General features: G+C 42.7%; 2 protein-coding genes across 2 annotated transcripts in view; one reads left to right on the forward strand and one right to left on the reverse strand.

Annotated features, from left to right (window-relative positions):
* Window positions 1-2,913: 2,913 nt before the first annotated feature.
* Window positions 2,914-15,995, reverse strand: naglu (N-acetylglucosaminidase, alpha; the record flags this gene model as incomplete). The annotated part of the gene is made up of 6 exons (XM_084323062.1): window positions 2,914-4,118; window positions 4,388-4,644; window positions 5,286-5,371; window positions 8,699-8,845; window positions 10,812-10,959; window positions 15,583-15,995. 6 exons carry the CDS (start codon window positions 15,993-15,995, stop codon window positions 2,914-2,916), a joined length of 2,256 nt encoding a protein of 751 aa, XP_084179188.1.
* The window catches only part of LOC311235998 (nucleolar transcription factor 1-like), a 55,997-nt gene continuing 52,406 nt past the window's right edge, over window positions 15,606-19,196 (forward strand). The window contains exon 1 of the mRNA XM_084323562.1: window positions 15,606-15,689. The gene's annotated coding sequence lies outside the window, so the exon portion shown is untranslated. The remainder of the gene's footprint in view (window positions 15,690-19,196) is intronic.

The following is a 19,196-nucleotide window of genomic DNA, read 5'->3' on the forward strand; positions in this document are numbered from 1 at the left end:
GGGGTGGGGGACATTTGGTGGCTTGCCGGGTGTGGCTTTTGCTTGCAGTTGATTGCTTTGGAGTGGTGTTCAGCTGGAATGGGGTGGAGATGGATGGGTGTCGGGGTGTCTGTGGAATGTGAATGGGCGTGTGGTGGATGTTGGGTGGAGGCTGTTCACGGCACATATGTCGCCGGAGGGCATGTGGCCGAACGTGGGGGGCGGTGGGGCCCCTGATCTCCCCACCGGGGCTCTGTCGCTTCTTGTTGTTTCTCATGCCTGGTGGCGGGTGTGCTCGGAGTGGTTTTTGTTCGGCGTTTGATGTGCATTTGTTTGCATTTTGTAGATGTTTTCTTGTTCATTGGTTTTTGCTTTGTTCTGGTTGGGTGCTGTTTTGGAGCGGTCGGCTGTGGGTGGAGGCCGCACTTGTGGGCTGTCGGGTGTTTTTTGTTCCGTGTTTGGGTCTGCTTCGGAGCCTGAGGGGGTGATTTTTTTTTGGGTGTTGACAATATTGTATGACAAGAGCAGAGAAGAAGGAGACAGACAAGAGGAGCAGAGAAGAAGGAGACAGAGACGATGGTAATGTGTTTTGAAGATGAGAAGAAGAAGAAGAAGAGTGTAAACAATCGAGTTGATTTACCAGAGACTATAATATGGAAACCATACTACTAGCGTAGTATAAGAACTGAGGAGGGCAGTAATACGCCATGTTGCATCTACACTGCTGGAAATTCTAAAGAAGAAGAAGCTTTTATAAAAGTCTGGTAGAGTTGGGAGTCTCTTCCTTCTCTCTTAAATCTTTCTTTGGCATGGATAATGAGAACCACCAGCTGATCACAGAGGCAGTGCTGACATTTCTGCACGCTTCAGAGTTGTACCAGAGGATATAGCGTTATTGTATTTATTAGTATTGGACAGGCAAGAGGAGCAGAGAAGAAGGAGATAGAGTCGATAGTAATGTTTTGAAGATGAGAAGAAGAAGAGGGTAAACAATCAAAAGTTGGTTTACCAGAGGCCTAACTATGGCACACCACTAGCGTAGTATAAGAACTGAGGAGGGCAGTAATACGCCTGCAGGAAATTCAAAAGAAGAAGAAGAAGAAGAAGAAGAAGAAGAAGAAGAAGAAGAAGAAGAAGAAGAAGAAGAAGAAGAAGAAGAAGAAGAAGAAGAAGAAGAAGAAGAAGAAGAAGAAGAAGAAGAAGAAGAAGAAGAAGAAGAAGAAGAAGAAGAAGAAGAAGAAGAAGAAGAAGAAGAAGAAGAAGAACTGCGGAGGGCAGTAATACGCCACGATGCGTCTACACTGCCGGAAATTCTAAAGAAGAAGAAGAAGCATTTCCTGGCATTTTTTCAGACTACAACATGAATCCAGACTGGTTTGACCCTCAAAATGGTCCACCGAAGTCAAACACATGAGGGTAAAGCCCTATTTTATAGTGTTTTTTGTCTATTTCAGACGTGTAACATCCATAACGGCACTTTTTGTGATTCATTCCTTGAGAGGAAATGCCAAGTTTTCCCTGAATGTGCTTTTTGGGTACCTCAAACCCTTCCCTACAAAGTGATAGTAAACATGTTATTCTTTGAAAAAGATATTCACAGAGTTTTCATCATGTGTTCAGTGAGTCAGAAAAGCTTGTCCATTTCCGTAACATCCATAACGCTGTGTATTTTGTCACCTATCTCAAAATCCAAAAGGTCAAAACATTTCTTACTGCAGGGCATCTTTATCTCAATAAGTGTAACTAAAATGTGTAAATTATACTTCCAATTCAAATCGATGCCATGTCAATGTTAAGTTAAGTTTCCAATGTTCTCTCTGAATGTAACATCCATAACACTGGAATTGTCCTTTGGCAACTACTGGGGACTGTATTAAGTATGTCTGCTTAATGTAATCAAAAACTGTCCATCTATCCCACAATACAAAGCATCTATAGTAGCATCATCTTTTGCTGTTGGTTAACTTAGCAAGCATTAGACTCAGAGCTAACATTTACTACCAAACATTAGCTCTGCTGTCAGCTAAGCTATCAAATGTCAATGCTAGGCTACAGCTAATGTTAGCTAGTGTTGCATTAGCTGCAACATTTGGTAGCCAACATTAGCTCTAATATTTAGTAGCTAATGTTAGCGCTAATGCAAGCCAACAGCAAATAGGATGCGTTAGATGCTTTGTATTGTGGGGTAGATCGAGTGACATCATTAACAGGGGCAGCCATACTACTTAATACAATCCCCAATAATGATATGATGATACTTTATGTAATTGCTCAGAAAATACCCGTTATCTTCTGCACCATAAGACATATCTCAATACATGACAGTACGTTCAAGTTCAACTGAAACTTGCAGTCTTGTGTAAAAAACACAAGTTCAACAATGACATTTTTTTTAAATACCAAACCACCTGTACTGCTTGTCGACTGTACTGTGCTACCAAAATCCCACACGTTTGATACAGCTCGTGTTAAACTATGAATAGTTATTCATAAAGTCTACGAGCCAATCAAATGCCCTGTTGTGCTTTCACTCCACTTACATCAACACTTGATTGAATGTTGATCAAGTTTCATCTCAAGTGATGTTTTTCTAGGAAAACAACTATTCCTACCACCGATTTACTATGTGTGCTAAACAGATACTTTATCCTATCCTGTTATTTTACCCTCTTGGTGCTTATTAAATGGGGCTGTTACATTCCTATCTGGGTGCCTAAGGCTGTTAGTTTCCTCTCTGAGTGCTTATTAAATGGGGTTGTTACTTCCCATTTTGGGTGATTATTAAATGGAGCTGTTACTTTCATCTCTGGGTGCTTTCTATTACAAAATGTTTGGAAGGGGAAGACAGTTGTAAAATTATTGGGTACAGGGGGACATTCTTCTTGCTGTATCTTAAGATTGAGAGTCCTTCCACAGAAAGAGTCTTGACACTGACTATAGTCTCTTCAAGGCGTGTGGGTAGTATTTCAGAAAGATACGGTGGGCAATCTCGTAAGTGTCTCCCTGAGGTGTAGTAGGGTATTTTCTACCGTTATAGATGAATCCTCTCTCCACCTGGAAGACGGCATGGTTGAAGGCATCTTGCTTAAACGGACGTCCCGTGTCAAGGCATTCCACCAGGGTGTTCACGAACAGGCCCCAGCGCTGGGCGTAGTAGTCCTCCATCAGACCGCCCCACTCTTTGCTGGCGTAGTCCAGGATCTCGCCATCAGGGCCCCACAGTGTGATCTGGTTTCTGGCGTTCATGTCATAGAGCTTCGCCTCGTTTTCGTCCAGGCCTAAAGATCTAGCCCTCTCAAGCCACACGCCCAAAAGGAAGTTGTGGTCGCTGGACAACAAGCGGTCAAGCTCTGGCAAAAGGTCGTAGACCAGCACGCCGCCTGCCACCAGCAGATCCGGCAATTTCTGGCTCTGGAAGGCTTCCACAATGTCCAGGTAGAAGCTACTTGTGAGGTCCTGCAAGACCTGCCGCGTCACGTCCACAAGGTCGTATCGGAATGTCTCCTTGGACATGAGATCCGGGGCTACTTCAATAAGCAGTTTCCAAGCTTTGTACAAGTTGCCCTGATCATACCAGAGGTTAGTGTTCATGTGGAATGAAGGCCGACGCACCAGGGGACTGTGATTGTGGTTCTTGTAATGTGGCACAGTGCAGTTGTAGATGCTGGCAAACAGTAGTCTCCATGCAGCGATCACGTTTTCCTGAGTGCTGCCGTAGCGCCGGATGGCATAAAGCGACACCCACTTCGCCAAGTTCACAGGCTCCTTGCGCCAAGCCAGCTCGCTCATCAGCTCGTACACCACGGGGTTCTGCTCGATGCCCTCGGGCGTCATTCCTAGGCCCACGAGAGTGGAGTTGGGGAAGGTCAATGCTTCAAATGGCCCTGAATTGATGCTCTCCACTGTGCCAAAGAAACCACTGTTGCCCCCAAAGTTATGCAACATGCACCAAATGAAGGGCTGCCCATAGAAGGACTTGGTGTAGGAGAAAATTGGCTCAGTCTCCGCAAACAAGTCCAGCACAATCATACGGCCAATGGGCACCCCGTGCAGGAGGGCCTGTATCTGGGCCGGCTTCCAGAATGATGCGTCACTAAAGAACAGCCAGCCCTGCATCAGCCAAATTGCCTGTGGATCAACTGGTGACAGAAAATAGATCTGGATTAGGGAGAAGAAAGACACAACTCTTGAACATGACTGGAAAACAGCAATAGGGTTGAAGGGGGGGCGGGTGTCTGTGTGAGACAATTGGGCAGCGGGTCAACCCGAGGTTATGAAACTAGGGCAATTACTGCACATGCAATGCAAAAGTTTGTCACATGGTCTGCATTCAAGAGTAGAATAGCTACCATTACCATTTTACAACTTGTAACACTATGCCACATAGCCAAGCAGAACTTTTCCTCACCTGCTGTCATTGAGGCGAACACAGAGCGACTGACCGCCGACAGATAGGTGGGGTCGGAGGAAGGAGGCTCCATCTCATTAAAGGTGTCTGTGTTATAAATGTGATCCGTCCCAAACTGTTTCACCACCTGGGAGAGGAAGAGGGAGCCGATCTGGAGAAAAAGGGGGTCACGGGGGTCCAAGATGTAGGCACATGAGTAGCTGCAGTTGAAGTGAGCCCAAGGCCCCAGTTTGGTTACATTTGCTTTTGGATACAACCTGGAAAAATAAGCAACAGTTAAAAAGGATACAAATATTTTAGCTGAAAGGCCATTGATAGCAATCGCATGGTTGTGTGTTTGCTGCAATGTGTAAATGTGTGAACTGATGATGACCATTAACAGAAGCCATTACTATGACATATTATAAAGCTGTTGTAGGAGCTTGTGATGGCGAAACCTTTATGCCACTTATGTAAAAAAGCCCATTACCCGAGAATTCCTAGAGAACATGTATATAACAGGGTACCTCTATGACTAAGTGAATCAAATTGAGACATAATTTGAATGTGAAGATGTTAGCTAGCCACGCTAAGGCCCATACCATGTTGGCTAGTGTAGGGGGCATCGTGATGGCTCATCACGCTAAGGCCCATACCATGTTGGCTAGTGTAGGGGGGCATCGTGATGGCTCATCACACTGAGGCCCATACCATGTTGGCTAGTGTAGGGGGAATCCTGATGGCTCATCACACTAAGGCCCATATCATGTAATCACTACAATCACATCTGGTTCAAGGCTTTTGTACAGTATAACACTACAAGTGGTTGTCTGTATAGAGTGTGACATATTGAAAATAATAATAAAATAGAGTTCAAGTGCATGTAGCCATAAACAGTACTAGGAATGGTTGCATCTACCTGAGAATGCCTTTTGGAATGTTCCCAGAGAAGGCTGGCAGGACAGGAATCATACCAAACGATCTCATTCGTTCCAGGATTTTAAACTGAAGGACAGAAGATACGACACATACATTCACATTGTTCCACTGTCAAACATCTCTGCTCAAAGAGGAAGTAAACTAAGTGGTGTTACTTATTGTCATAGTATTTTCCTAACACATTCCCCGCCAACAACGAGTATACTCGTTATTTGATCGTTATTTCTTTTATTCTATATTTCTATTCATTACAGGCACACAGACTCCGGGTAAACATGGGGAAGCATCCTGAGAATGCCAAAGTGCAATACCGGCACCGGCAGCATCCAGCTAGACGGCGGTATCGAGCACCCTTTATATCTTGGCCTGTACAACGGTCAAATGTCACCGGGCGCAGTTTTCTGGGTCTGGCCAGTCGAGCGGTTCTCCCGGTTTCATTGAAGAGCGTCAAATATCCCCGATCCATATGTTGTGGTGGGTTATGCCGTGGACCAAATGGACATCGGATGTACCAGATGGCGATCAAACAATTGGAATATTATTTTTGAAATACTCCCGATCACAGGTAAGGACTATCTGACGTCAATTTTAGCTTGATCGTGATGGATTTAGCTCGACAAACAAGGTGACACACTCCTATCTTTTAAAGGGTTGGCATTGCTACAACGGGCCCAGTCTAATAGCTGGCGCTGAATGTGTTAACATGTTGAATATTTCATTATTAATTAATTGGTCCTATCCAGGGTATCTGCACAATTCTCAACTTCAAATGTAATGACTTTTAATAAATGTTTAATAACTATACAAGGAAGAAATAACACCATTTCACAACAGTTTAACTATAATACAGTATACAATGTTGTATAGTGCGGATATCATTCTAATGAACGCAGGAAATTGGTGTCCATCTTCTTGTTAGACTCTGGAGAAGACGGTAAACACATTTCCCATAATGTTGGCTTGTTCCTTTGAACACAAACATGAACATAGCTGCTGGAACAGCGGAAGAGTGCAAACAGTCACATCCCTCTTTACTTACAGTAGGCCTACTTGTGTTTTTCAACCGTTTTGTCAATCACATTTCTATCAAACCATGGAGCGCTATACCTCGTTTTGTTCAGAGGAATGAGGCCTTTCCAGTCAACTGAATCTTATACGTAAGAAATAGAGTTTTAAATAAATTGAGAAGTTTCCTGGGTAGACAAACTTCACAAATTGTGCTCCACTTGCATTTAGGTGTTATTTTTACATGTCCAGACATGCCTGCCTTAGCATAGCATTCCATAGGAGGAATAATGTATATATACTGTAGATATTGTAATGACCCTAGGTGTAGAGGTGCAGGTGTGTTATTCTTCTACATGCAACCTCTGGTAGCTCTGCCAGAGGCTGGACCTTTAGACTCATTTTTATTTTTGTGTTGCTCTGCTGTTTGGACACTCAATTCCTCTAGTTGTTGCATGACTGATAACATTTGCAGGTGTTACAGAATTATATTAGGTTTATCCCCGGTCTTGTCCCCTTATTGGAAACGTTAAAATATCTATCCTCTTTGTTTGTCAATACAAATCTAAAATGTATGCCTCCCATTTTTAGACCTTTAACCCCCCCCCCCCCAAATCTTTTAAGGTCCATGTTTATTTACTGTGTCCATGAAAACGACACCATAAATGTATGGTTTCCTTGTGCAGAAAAGATAGTCTGATAACTATATCACTGCATAAATCATGTTCAGACAAGCTTAATATTTGGTTATTTGCTTTTTTATATAGCGCTTTTATCCAAAGCGCTTTACAATTTGTTACTCACATTTTACCCATTCACTCACACACCGACGGCGGAGGTATAAACTAGTCTAATCTAATTCTAATTCTTTCTATTCCAGCACCGTTTTCTTCCCTTGTATTTAACAGGCACACCACATTTTAAATGAGTTATTCCATTTACACACAACAAACTGGGTAGTACATGGGGTAGGCAGTGTTTGTAGCTCCAAGAAGCACAACCAATTGATTGCTTGTGATATAAAAAAGAACTTGTTAATGTGAAGACTTTTTTCCAGGAACTGGCCAAACGGTCATTTTCCCACAGCGCTTAAAGAACATTTAAGATTGCCAAAGACTAGGCAAAACTAATTTCCATAATATGGGAACCTTTAACACATTGGACGCCAAAAACGAGTATACTCGTTATTGCCCGCCATGCGTTGTGCGCCAGAAACTAGTTAACTTGTTTTTGGGATCAATGTTTAATTTTTTCGCCATGGCATTCATAATTCATCCAGCCTCCCTCCAGCTGGACCCTGTCTGATATTGCAACGCCTCAATACCGCCGCCTGGTGGATGTCGGGCGAGTTACACTCCAAGCCAAACCGGAAGTGGCACTCGGTGCATCGAGGAAATTCCTCCGGCAGTAATATCTTGTAGTGTGGATCTAGATACACACTCGAGTGCATTGGGATCGCTTTCGAAACGCAATAATCAATATGATTTCGGTGTTTATTGCGTCATACAAACGGGAAATGGATCTAGCAGATCGACGTCAAATAATTGGAATATTTTTCCTCCAGTCTCATCGCCGAACGGTAAGAGGAAACTAACATTATTTTCAGCCCGATTGTTTATTCATTTCACGGCAATCCATCTGATCAACGTATTAACCCATAGTAAAAAAAGACGCTACTGACGATCAAGGAATTATAAACGACCCCCCCCCCCCTTTCCTTCACGCATGATGAAGCATAATGTATACCGATATACAATTTTTTAATATAGCGTGTATAGGAAAGAAACGCCAATCGATAATCTATCATATACGTCAGGGCCTATAACTCGCGTTTTAGGAATTACTGCAGAAAACCTTAAAAACATACTTATATTCACGACGGTATTAACACGACAATGTATGAATGAAAAAATATAACGTTCCCACATCCGGAACGATAGATACCCGATGTTGAATGGGCCATAGTAATGTCGATATAGCTAATATTTAAAAAGTTATAGCCCTGCAAAGAAGGTAAACATCTCCATAGGGTTACAGCACTGCCAGACTGGGCATAAGGATGGGCACAATGCCTGGCAGACAATGTGTTAAAGGTGCTATAGAAAGCTTTTAGAAAGGTGCAGAATAAAAGTAATAATTTTCTCCCCAAACAATTATTGATTCATTAAATATTTTTTACGGGTCCAAAATGAATGTTGCAGTTGCAGGCATGTATCCCCTCCCTACTTCCCATTTCCCCACATGGAATTCACCTGATTGAATAAATGACATGATGGTGCTCTAGTGCGACATCTAGTGGCGGAATGTTAACTATAGCACCTTTAAATGTTCTACTTAAATTCCATGATTGACAAACAAGTTCAAATGAAATGCGTGTTTTGCAAGTACTTGGAGGTAGAGCTGTTTCACATGCCAGGACTGTGGTAAGGGGCCGCCCCACTCAAACATGTTGCCCATCCGGTTCCAGGCCAGGAAGGCGGGGCCTGAGAAGAAGTCCTCGATCTCCGATTGGTTCAAACCAAGCGCGCGGTAAACCTACAGAAAGAAATCTATTGATTAGTATATCCATGACGTGGGTACAGTAGGACTGGGCAATCTGGCCAAAACAAATATTTTATAGGGCTATATAGATATTGTTATCTAATTTTTCAGTTGATAACTTATCATCGTGCCAGAATTTATTGCTATAATGAACCCTTACACTGAAGAACCATATAACTCATGTAACATGTAAATTCAATCCACATCACTTGGGAGTTGTGACTGCGATATTTCACGAGAAAGTAAATCAACCTCTACCTTTTAACTATGAATGAACATGTAACTAACCGCCTTTAGATAATAAAAGTTTGAAAACTTTGTGCGGAGTGGGGATGGCTGATTTAAGCTGGCTGATCTCCTACAAGCTCTCCTTCCTTCCTACATCCATCACTCTCCTAAATAATACTAGAGGTCGATTCCTTTGAGGTACCACCTAACAGTGGGCTGTCACTTTCTTTCTTGTCCAAGTCTTAAATCTGTTTTTGAAGCTTTTGAAATGAGTTTACCTACTTATGTATTATCAAGTCAAGTCAAGTCAAGAGTTTTAATTGTCACGGCATACAATGAAATGCGGGTGGTCTTGCCCGCAACGATGTGCAATATTCAGTGGTACAACATATAATAGAATCAAAAAATGAAAAACAACATTGTGCAGTAAACAGGTAACAGGTAACATGGAGTGACATCTCGGTATCTGTACATAGTTATTTACAGAGCATATGGGACATGCTAGTTAGCTTTGGTAGTGCAATACACTGTTCCTGTTATTCTAATTTAAAGTGTCCTTTCCTTTGGCCATAAGTGTGCGTGTGTGCGACATGAGTGTGTGCCCGCTCATGTTAAAGTGTTAAGTGGCTGCTCGTGTGTGAGCGTGCACAGCGTGTGCGTGTCGTGTATGTGTTCATGTGTGCTTGTGTCTGGATAGTTCAATGTTCTGAGCACTCAATGTTCATTGTTCATGGCTCTGATGGCCTGGGGGAAGAAGCTGAGCCTAAGCCGCTCTGTCCTAGTAGCTGGGGTTCACAGGCGTCTGCCTGACCTCAGCAGCTGAAACAGGCTGTTATTGGGGTGGTGAGGGTCTTTTAGAAAGGTGCAGAATAAAAGTAATAATTTTCTCCCCAAACAATTATTGATTAATTAAATATTTTTTACAGGTCCAAAATGAATGTTGCAGTTGCAGGCATGTATCCCCTCCCTACTTCCCGGAAAGCCCAGAAAAACAATTGTTCCTCCCAGCCCTTTGGTACAGTATAAATGTAGTAAATTTGAAAACTAGGAAACTTATTTCACTGATCTGAGACTTATTAAAATATGAATCATCAATCAAAATGCACACTTCAAATTGTCAACACTTGAAATTATGGTTGCATGTATCTATGTATTGTCATATTTGTCTGAAGTCCTTTTTACTAACAACCAAAGGAATGATTGTATATATTTTTCTCTTCTTCTTTGTTTACACCATTATCGCAGAATGATGCAGCACTGATGTTCCAAGTAAATTTTCCCCTCTGGGACAATACAGTTTATTCTTATCTTATCTGCTCCGGGTCAAGCTAATTAAGACCTGGGAGCAGGGGTGGCTGTGTACCTGTTGAGCATTGAGGTAATCATTGCGCACAGGTAAAATCTGCCATCCAGACACTGAGAGAGTGCTTTTATCATGACAATATAACATCTGCTGTGGCTTGTATCATCTTGCCACCTCTCTTCAATAAATTGACCTCCTGTTTGTACTGTCGTCGCTTGTGTGTCGGAAAGCCCAGAAAAACAATTGTTCCTCCCAGCCCTTTGGTACAGTATAAATGTAGTAAATTTGAAAACTAGGAAACTTATTTCACTGATCTGAGACTTATTAAAATATGAATCATCAATCAAAATGCACACTTCAAATTGTCAACACTTCAAATTTGCAAAGCCATTTTCACACTAGACCAGACAAATAATGGGGCGTTCTTACCTCTTGCCACAAGGCCTCTTGGCCGGTGAAGGCCAACGGCAGATTGATGCCGTTGAGAGCCATCCAGTCAATCTCCCTCTGCCACCGCGGCCAGTCCCACCACGCCAACGAATAGCTGACAGTACATACATTCTGATAATACCTGAATCTGGACAAAGGTGCAAAATTATTTTAAATGCTGCTTTTTGTCACTGATAAACATGTCAAGTAGGCTTCATTTGATTAATCTGATAGCCTAATCAATAATTCCATTAGAAAACCTCAGCAATATACTCTAAAGGGTCTAGTCTGCCATGCAGGCAGCAATACACTATTACACTACAAAGCGTCCGTCTAGTATACCAGGCAAGCAGGCAGCAATACACTCCAATGGGTCTAGTCTACCAGGCAGGCAGCAATATACACTCCAAAGGGTCTGAAATCCTGCAAGGCGTGAGTTGTTGCAGGAAGACAACACTGGTCAGCTGTGGAGCATGAGAACGTACCGCAAAAACGTGTTGTCTTGAAAGCTAGCTTAGCGTCATCTAAAAGATAAAAACAGCGGTTCGTGTTTGTGCATTTCCAAATTGTGCCAACATGTTGCCAACTTTCTGTAGCGTTCATACTCCTAGTGTATGTGTGTGACTCTGCACAATATCTCATTATTGCTGCTACCATGCTCTTTATGAGTTATAAAAATGTATTTCCCTAAACAATTAGGCCTACTCAAACAACTAGTAATTAATGCAAATACTCCCTCTGGGAAAACATTACGTGTGCCCATCCCTAGTACACAAATATGCTTGCCGTTCAAGTGGTTAATGTCGTGTGGACCCCGTTGCTAGGCAACTGGGCAATGCGTCTTGAAGCCACAGAGGCTAACGATTGCGAAGGCATAATTAATGACAGAGGGATAATATGAAGAACGGCTCTGTATACAAACACATAGTCATGACTTGGTCCTCATGAGTGAACCGGAGTCATGGGAAAAAGTCCCATGCTTGCCGTGCATTTCATAATCTAACCACTGTGCACATGACATAGCTGGGGTGAGCTGATGCAAGCCTAATGCAACGCAGATAATTGAAGGGTACTGCGGTGGGGTGCGAAAACAGACGTTGTAACAATGCTCCATTTGTCACACGTCCCCGGTTTGATGCCGCTCTGTGATGCAGCAAGAGGAGGGGCCGGGACATAAACATGGGTTAAGAGCCTCAGGATTCCTCCGCAAAATGCCGCCACAGAGACGAGTCTGCACACAATACAGTACACCAGTGACCACGCACCAGCGTGAAATTGACTCTATGGGAAAATGATTTGCATGCACCGAAGATAGAACAAAATGGTATTGGCCCATTTCAGCTTTAAAAAAAACACAATCGGTCCTAATTGTATTTTTTATATAAGTGTCAGATTGTATAAACAAATTGTATAAACAAATTGATACTATTATAAACAAAGACATTTGTTATTTTACATGGCTGTGTCCTTGATAACCCGGCATGTCTGAAATACTTAACGAGTTGCACCAAAATGATATACTAGAGGCCTTGAACATAATGTGGTTCTTCCAGTATGTCTGTAACTATTGGTAACCACTTAACCACATAATTTATGTGCAGAGGTAGAGCAGGTAAAGCCTGATATTTACAAAATCCAGTAATAAGACACCAAATTATGTTTTTGTTGATACATTTCTCAAATTCTCATAACAACACATGGCAACCATTGTTTTGCACATAGCAACTGCTGTCTCTTCTTCCATTGCCATGTACAAAACAATGGTTGCTATTGCATGCAGCCATGTTGGAAGACAGAACTACACAAACATTCCATGCAGGGCCTCTATTGGTATCGGTATCAGCCAATGTGGAGGGGAAGGGGGTGTGGGGGTGCAGTATCAGCTTTAACAAAACAAAAAGTGCTCCCTGGGGAAATTAAATGTTCAATGATGCTGTTTTGCTGAAATTTGGTTTTCAGTAGTTAACTATTTGGAAGGAGCTGGGCTAGAGGAGCTAGACTAGAGGAGCTAGACTAGAGGACCTGGTATAGAGGAGCTAGAATAGAGGACCTGGTATAGAGGAGCTAGACTAGAGGACCTGGTATAGAGGAGCTAGACTAGAGGACCTGGTATAGAGGAGCTAGACTAGAGAGGCCAGGCTAGAGGACCTGGTATAGAGGAGCTAGACTAGAGGAGCTAGACTAGAGGAGCTAGACTAGAGGACCTGGTATAGAGGAGCTAGACTAGAGGACCTGGTATAGAGGAGCTAGACTAGAGGACCTGGTATAGAGGAGCTAGACTAGAGGACCTGGTATAGAGGAGCTAGACTAGAGGACCTGGTATAGAGGTGCTAGACTAGAGAGGCCAGGCTAGAGGACCTGGTATAGAGGAGCTAGACTAGAGGAGCTAGACTAGAGGACCTGGTATAGAGGAGCTAGACTAGATGGGCCAGGCTAGAGGTCCTGGTATAGAGGAGCTAGACTAGAGGACCTGGTATAGAGGAGCTAGACTAGAGGACCTGGTATAGAGGAGCTAGACTAGAGGTCCTGGTATAGAGGCGCTAGACTAGATGACCTGGTATAGAGGAGCTAGACTAGAGGACCTGGTATAGAGGAGCTAGACTAGAGGACCTGGTATAGAGGAGCTAGACTAGAGGACCTGGTATAGAGGAGCTAGACTAGAGGGGCCAGGCTAGAGGACCTGGTATAGAGGAGCTAGACTAGAGGACCTGGTATAGAGGAACCAGGCTAGAGGAGCCAGGCTAGAGGTCCTGGTATAGAGGATCTAGACTAGAGGACCTGGTATAGAGGCACCAGGCTAGAGGACCTGGTATAGAGGCGCTAGACTATAGGACCTGGTATAGAGGAGCTAGACTAGAGGACCTGGTATAGAGGAGCTAGACTAGAGGTCCTGGTATAGAGGAGCTAGACTAGAGGACCTGGTATAGAGGAGCTAGACTAGAGGAGCTAGACTAGAGGACCTGGTATAGAGGAGCTAGACTAGAGGACCTGGTATAGAGGAGCTAGACTAGAGGACTTGGTATAGAGGAGCTAGACTAGAGGACCTGGTATAGAGGAACCAGGCTAGAGGAGCCAGGCTAGAGGTCCTGGTATAGAGGATCTAGACTAGAGGTCCTGGTATAGAGGAACCAGGCTAGAGGACCTGGTATAGAGGAGCTAGACTAGAGGGGCCAGGCTAGAGGTCCTGGTATAGAGGAGCTAGACTAGAGGGGCCAGTCTAGAGGGCCTGGTATAGAGGAGCTAGACTAGAGGGGCCAGTCTAGAGGGCCTGGTATAGAGGAGCTAGACTAGAGGGGCCAGGCTAGAGGTCCTGGTATAGAGGAGCTAGATTAGAGGGGCCAGGCTAGAGGAGCTGGTATAGAGGAGCTAGACTAGAGAACCTGGTATAGAGGAGCTAGACTAGAGGACCTGGTATAGAGGAGCCAGGCTAGAGGAGCTAGACTAGAGGAGCCAGGCTAGAGGAGCTGGTATAGAGGAGCCAGGCTAGAGGAGCTGGTATAGAGAGGCTAGAGGGGCTGGTATAGAGGTCAGAGCTAGGCTAGAGGGGCTGTGCTAGAGGTGATTGGCTAAAGGAGATAAAGGAGAGACTAGGGGAGGTGGGCTAGAGGTGCTAGACTAGGGGAGCTATGTTAGAGGAGCTAGACTAAAAGAGGTGGGTTAGAGGAGCTGGGCTAGAGAAGATGCAATGTCTCACACATAAAATAATGAATACAAAGTATAGCCAACTACAGAGCACAAGTAGCCTAGATAAAAAACATTCGTCTCTTGGTGAATAACAGGACATGAAACCAGGAAGTCAATTGGAAGGTTTTATTTACTCAAAGTATGGCAAGTGATGTGTTTTAATAAAACTGCTAGTGTCGCATTGATAATACTACATGAATGAATGAATGAATGAATGAATGAATGAATGAATGAATGAATGAATGAATGAATGAATGAATGAATGTAAACTTTATTTAACAGATTGCAGAATGTGTACAATACAGTACGGCTCTATACACACAATTGTTAAGGGGATGCAGACCAGAGAAAGAGGTTTGTCTTGTTTACATCAGGGTCCCCCATTTTCAATTCAGTGTTGAGATATTAGTAGTCGGTGTTGGCAGTGAGCCAGATCATATTTGACTTGAGATTATATATCTAATTAATTCCAGTTAGTAAATCAATCTAATAGGAAGGGAAATGTAGAAATGTGGGAAATGTAGAAATGTGTGCAAATTGTCCACCATCAATTTAATTAATAAGCCCAATGAAGGGCAGGCCAATATATTAATTAGAATACCGCCTGTTTAAATTAGATACACGTACATGAACATGAATTGACATTCCTTAATTTTAGGCATTCGTTCGTTCCACACACACACACACACGACACAAAAGCTTCAGTGTGTGTGTGTGTGTGCGATTGATTGATCGATTGAAAAGTTTATTAACAGATTGCTGAATAACAGTACAGTACAGCTCAATACATACAATTGTTAAGGGGATGCAGACCAGAGAAAGACTTTCGTCTTGTTTACATCAGGGCCCCCCCATTTTCAATTCATCATAACATATATGACACAAACGACATACAGATGGACAGTACTGCTACATCTATACATTTATGACATACCAGATTTGCAAATACAGTACTGTTTGTGATACAAAAAGTGTCCAGAAAAGAGTGTATATACATTTGACGTAGAAATACATTGGAACAATGTGTGTGTGTGTGTGTGTGTGTGTGTGTGTGTGTGTGTGTGTGTATCACATGTCAATCACTTACTTGTGTTGCGTGTTGATGCGCAGGACGCCCGTGACCTGCGGCAAAGGACGTGGGAGATCCAGTTGATCGCCGGACCAAGAAACATGACAATTACAGAAATACTTCAGGTAGTTATAAATGCCAGATGCGACGGCTACTCCGGTGTTGCCCGTGGCGACGATCTTGTTGTTTTTACTCGACCGGAGCTCGCACACGTCCAGACTGTCATTGGACAGAGTCCTGTTGACCGACACGCTGAACTCTCGATATCGGTTGCCAATCAAACGTTTGAGAAGCTCGACCACCGCTCTCGATTGTGTCTCATCGCTGGCTTGCGGTTTTAAATGATCGAGAGTAGGAAAGTTACAGTGGGCCGTGACCATGAGAGAGAACGCGACGAATAAAACGAGACAAGCACCGCGCCTGAGATACATTTTGCTCTCTATCGTTGCCCCCAGCGTATCAGAAGTTTAAACACACAAGTTTATTCCATTTGCGAGCAACCAGGAAGCGTTTTGCTCATTAAAATGTTCGGAGCCAATCGGAGAATGTTTTGCCGTGTCAATCACAATGCAAAACCAATCATAAGCGAGTTCCAGTGAACCCAGTTTGTGTGTAACCTCGTTCCCAGCTTAAAGCCTGGTAAAGCACTACGGCCGAAAGTGGGAATCGGGTAGGAAGTCCCGCCCCTGAAATCACGACACGGTGCTCATGAAAATGTATCCCCCCCAGAAACAACCTCGTTATCGCCTCCCTCGACGAGTAGGGGGTATCTGCAGCGCCGCAGAGCCAGGCTGGACCCAATAGTATCCAGCTGCAGACCTTCAGACCAGCGCTTACAAGCCCCGCACATACAAGCACCGCACATAGCAACCCCTCGCTTCCATTGGCTGATTTTGGTGACGTGATTTTGGGTCACGTTGCACGTTGCACTGCGGGATTGATTGATTGATTGATTGAAAACTTTATGGTGACGTGATTTTGGGTCACGTTGCACGTTGCACTGCGGGATTGATTGATTGATTGATTGAAAACTTTATTAACAGATTGCCGTATGATTTGGGTCACGTTGCACTGCGGGATTGATTGATTGATTGATTCATTGATTGATTGATTGATTGATTGAAAACTTTATTAACAGATTGATTGATTGATTGAAAACTTTATTAACAGATTGCCGAATGGGTACACGTGACCACAGGCCCTGATTGATTGATTGAAAACTTTATTAACAGATTGTAGAATGGGTACACGTGACCTGACCGATTGATTGATTGATTGATTGATTGATTGATTGAAAACTTTATTAACAGATTGCAGAATGGGTACAGTGACCGATTGATTGATTGATTGATTGATTGATTTATTGATTTATTGATTGATTGATTGAAAACTTTATTAACAGATTGCAGAATGCAGTACAGCTCAATACACACAATTGTTAAGGGGATGCAGACCATGCAGTACTGTTACATTTGTGACATACAGTAAATATATACAAGGGGGAGGGAACTGTACATTTATGATGAATTGAAAATGGGGGACCCTGATGTAAACAAGACGGAAGTCTTTCTCTGGTCTGCATCCCCTTAACAATTGTGTGTATTGAGCTGTACTGCAGATATATTTCAATTGCCTTACTTATTTACATAAGTATTATAGGCCTACAGCAGTATTGTACAGACAGTCTGTGTGAAGTCTGTGTGGTTATCCAGCTGCACAAAGGCAGAGCAAGAGGCTCTACAGAGGGTGGTGAAGGCGGCAGGCAGGATTGTCGGGACTCCTCTATCAAACATCACCTCCGTCTTCACCTCCCGCTGCCTCCACCGCTCCAAGTGTATCATCAAGGACCAGTCTCACCCAGCACATCACCTCTTTCAGCTCCTTCCCTCAGGGAGGAGATACCGGTCCATACATGCCAAGAGTTAAAGATTTAAGAACAGCTTTTTCCCCCAAGCAGTCAGACTGTTAAACGCTCATTGACTGTCCCCTCACGTGCACCATGCACTTACCTGGACTTGATAATCACTGTTACCACTCATCATGCACTTTATTTAAAATATTCTGTTATGTACAGTGTTATATGTGTTTCATGTATGTATATATTGTACTACGGTCTGTGGGAGCTCCCCTGAAATTTCACTCACGGTCATATAAGAGTTTTAATGTAGAAGGTTTTATTAATGAAATGTTGGGTATAAACTGGGAGGAGGTATGTTGTGAGGATGACCCAGAGGTTGCACTGGACTTATTTATGTCAGAAACAAATCAGCCCCATGGATAGATAGTAGCTTTTAATGAATTTTAATGAATGAGAGAGACATACTGTAGCCAAAAAAGCATCAGTGTGTTCCAGTTCTGCAGATGACAGACAAAAGTACCGTTCCTTACGTAATCAAGTCACAAAGTTAAATAAGGTGAGAAAAAGGGAATATTTTAAACCATGGTTATATGATGTGAGAAATGATGGTAAAAATCTATGGAATGTTTTAAATCAAATTATGGGTAGAAAATCCAATGTCTGTACACCTTTTGTTGAGTCATATGGAATTGTCCTAACCAAACCATGTGATATTGCCAACCATTTTAATGATTTTTATGCAAGTAAGATATCTCAGCTCAGGCAGGGAATGCACATCTCAAACAATACAAAATCAAATGACATAATTAAGAATATCATAATGAAAGATAAAGGGTGTACATTTGATTTTCAACAGGTTGAGGTTAGTGATATTGAAAGGTTCTCCAGCTTCTGCTCCACTCTTCTTCTCTTTGTCAGCCTTTCTATCTTTTCTATATTAGGTCTGGAGTTGCCCTCATTAAAAACTGATTTGGAGTCTTTGGGTAAAGGAGTAACCTTAGCCTCCTTCCATATCTTTGGACATAGTCCCACTTGTATACATCTATTAATAATATGACACTGGACTTGCTATGATCGTAGCAGTAATTCTCAATAATTTACTATCCAAGTTGTCTGTGCCAGCTAACTTGCTGTCAGGTAGAGCCTGGAGTAACCTTTCAATATCACTAACCTCAACCTGTTGAAAATCAAATGTACACCCTTTATCTTTCATTATGATATTCTTAATTATGTCATTTGATTTTGTATTGTTTGAGATGTGCATTCCCTGCCTGAGCTGAGATATCTTACTTGCATAAAAATCATTAAAATGGTTGGCAATATCACATGGTTTGGTTAGGACAATTCCATATGACTCAACAAAAGGTGTACAGACATTGGATTTTCTACCCATAATTTGATTTAAAACATTCCATAGATTTTTACCATCATTTCTCACATCATATAACCATGGTTTAAAATATTCCCTTTTTCTCACCTTATTTAACTTTGTGACTTGATTACGTAAGGAACGGTACTTTTGTCTGTCATCTGCAGAACTGGAACACACTGATGCTTTTTTGGCTACAGTATGTCTCTCTTATTCATTAAAATTCATTAAAAGCTACTATCTATCCATGGGGCTGATTTGTTTCTGACATAAATAAGTCCAGTGCAACCTCTGGGTCATCCTCACAACATACCTCCTCCCAGTTTATACCCAACATTTCATTAATAAAACCTTCTACATTAAAACTCTTATATGACCGTGAGTGAAATTTCAGGGGAGCTCCCA

The sequence above is a fragment of the Notolepis coatsorum genome (genome assembly GCF_963971535.1).
Source record: "Notolepis coatsorum genome assembly, chromosome: 10".
In the NCBI taxonomy this organism is placed as follows: Eukaryota; Metazoa; Chordata; class Actinopteri; order Aulopiformes; family Paralepididae; genus Notolepis; species Notolepis coatsorum.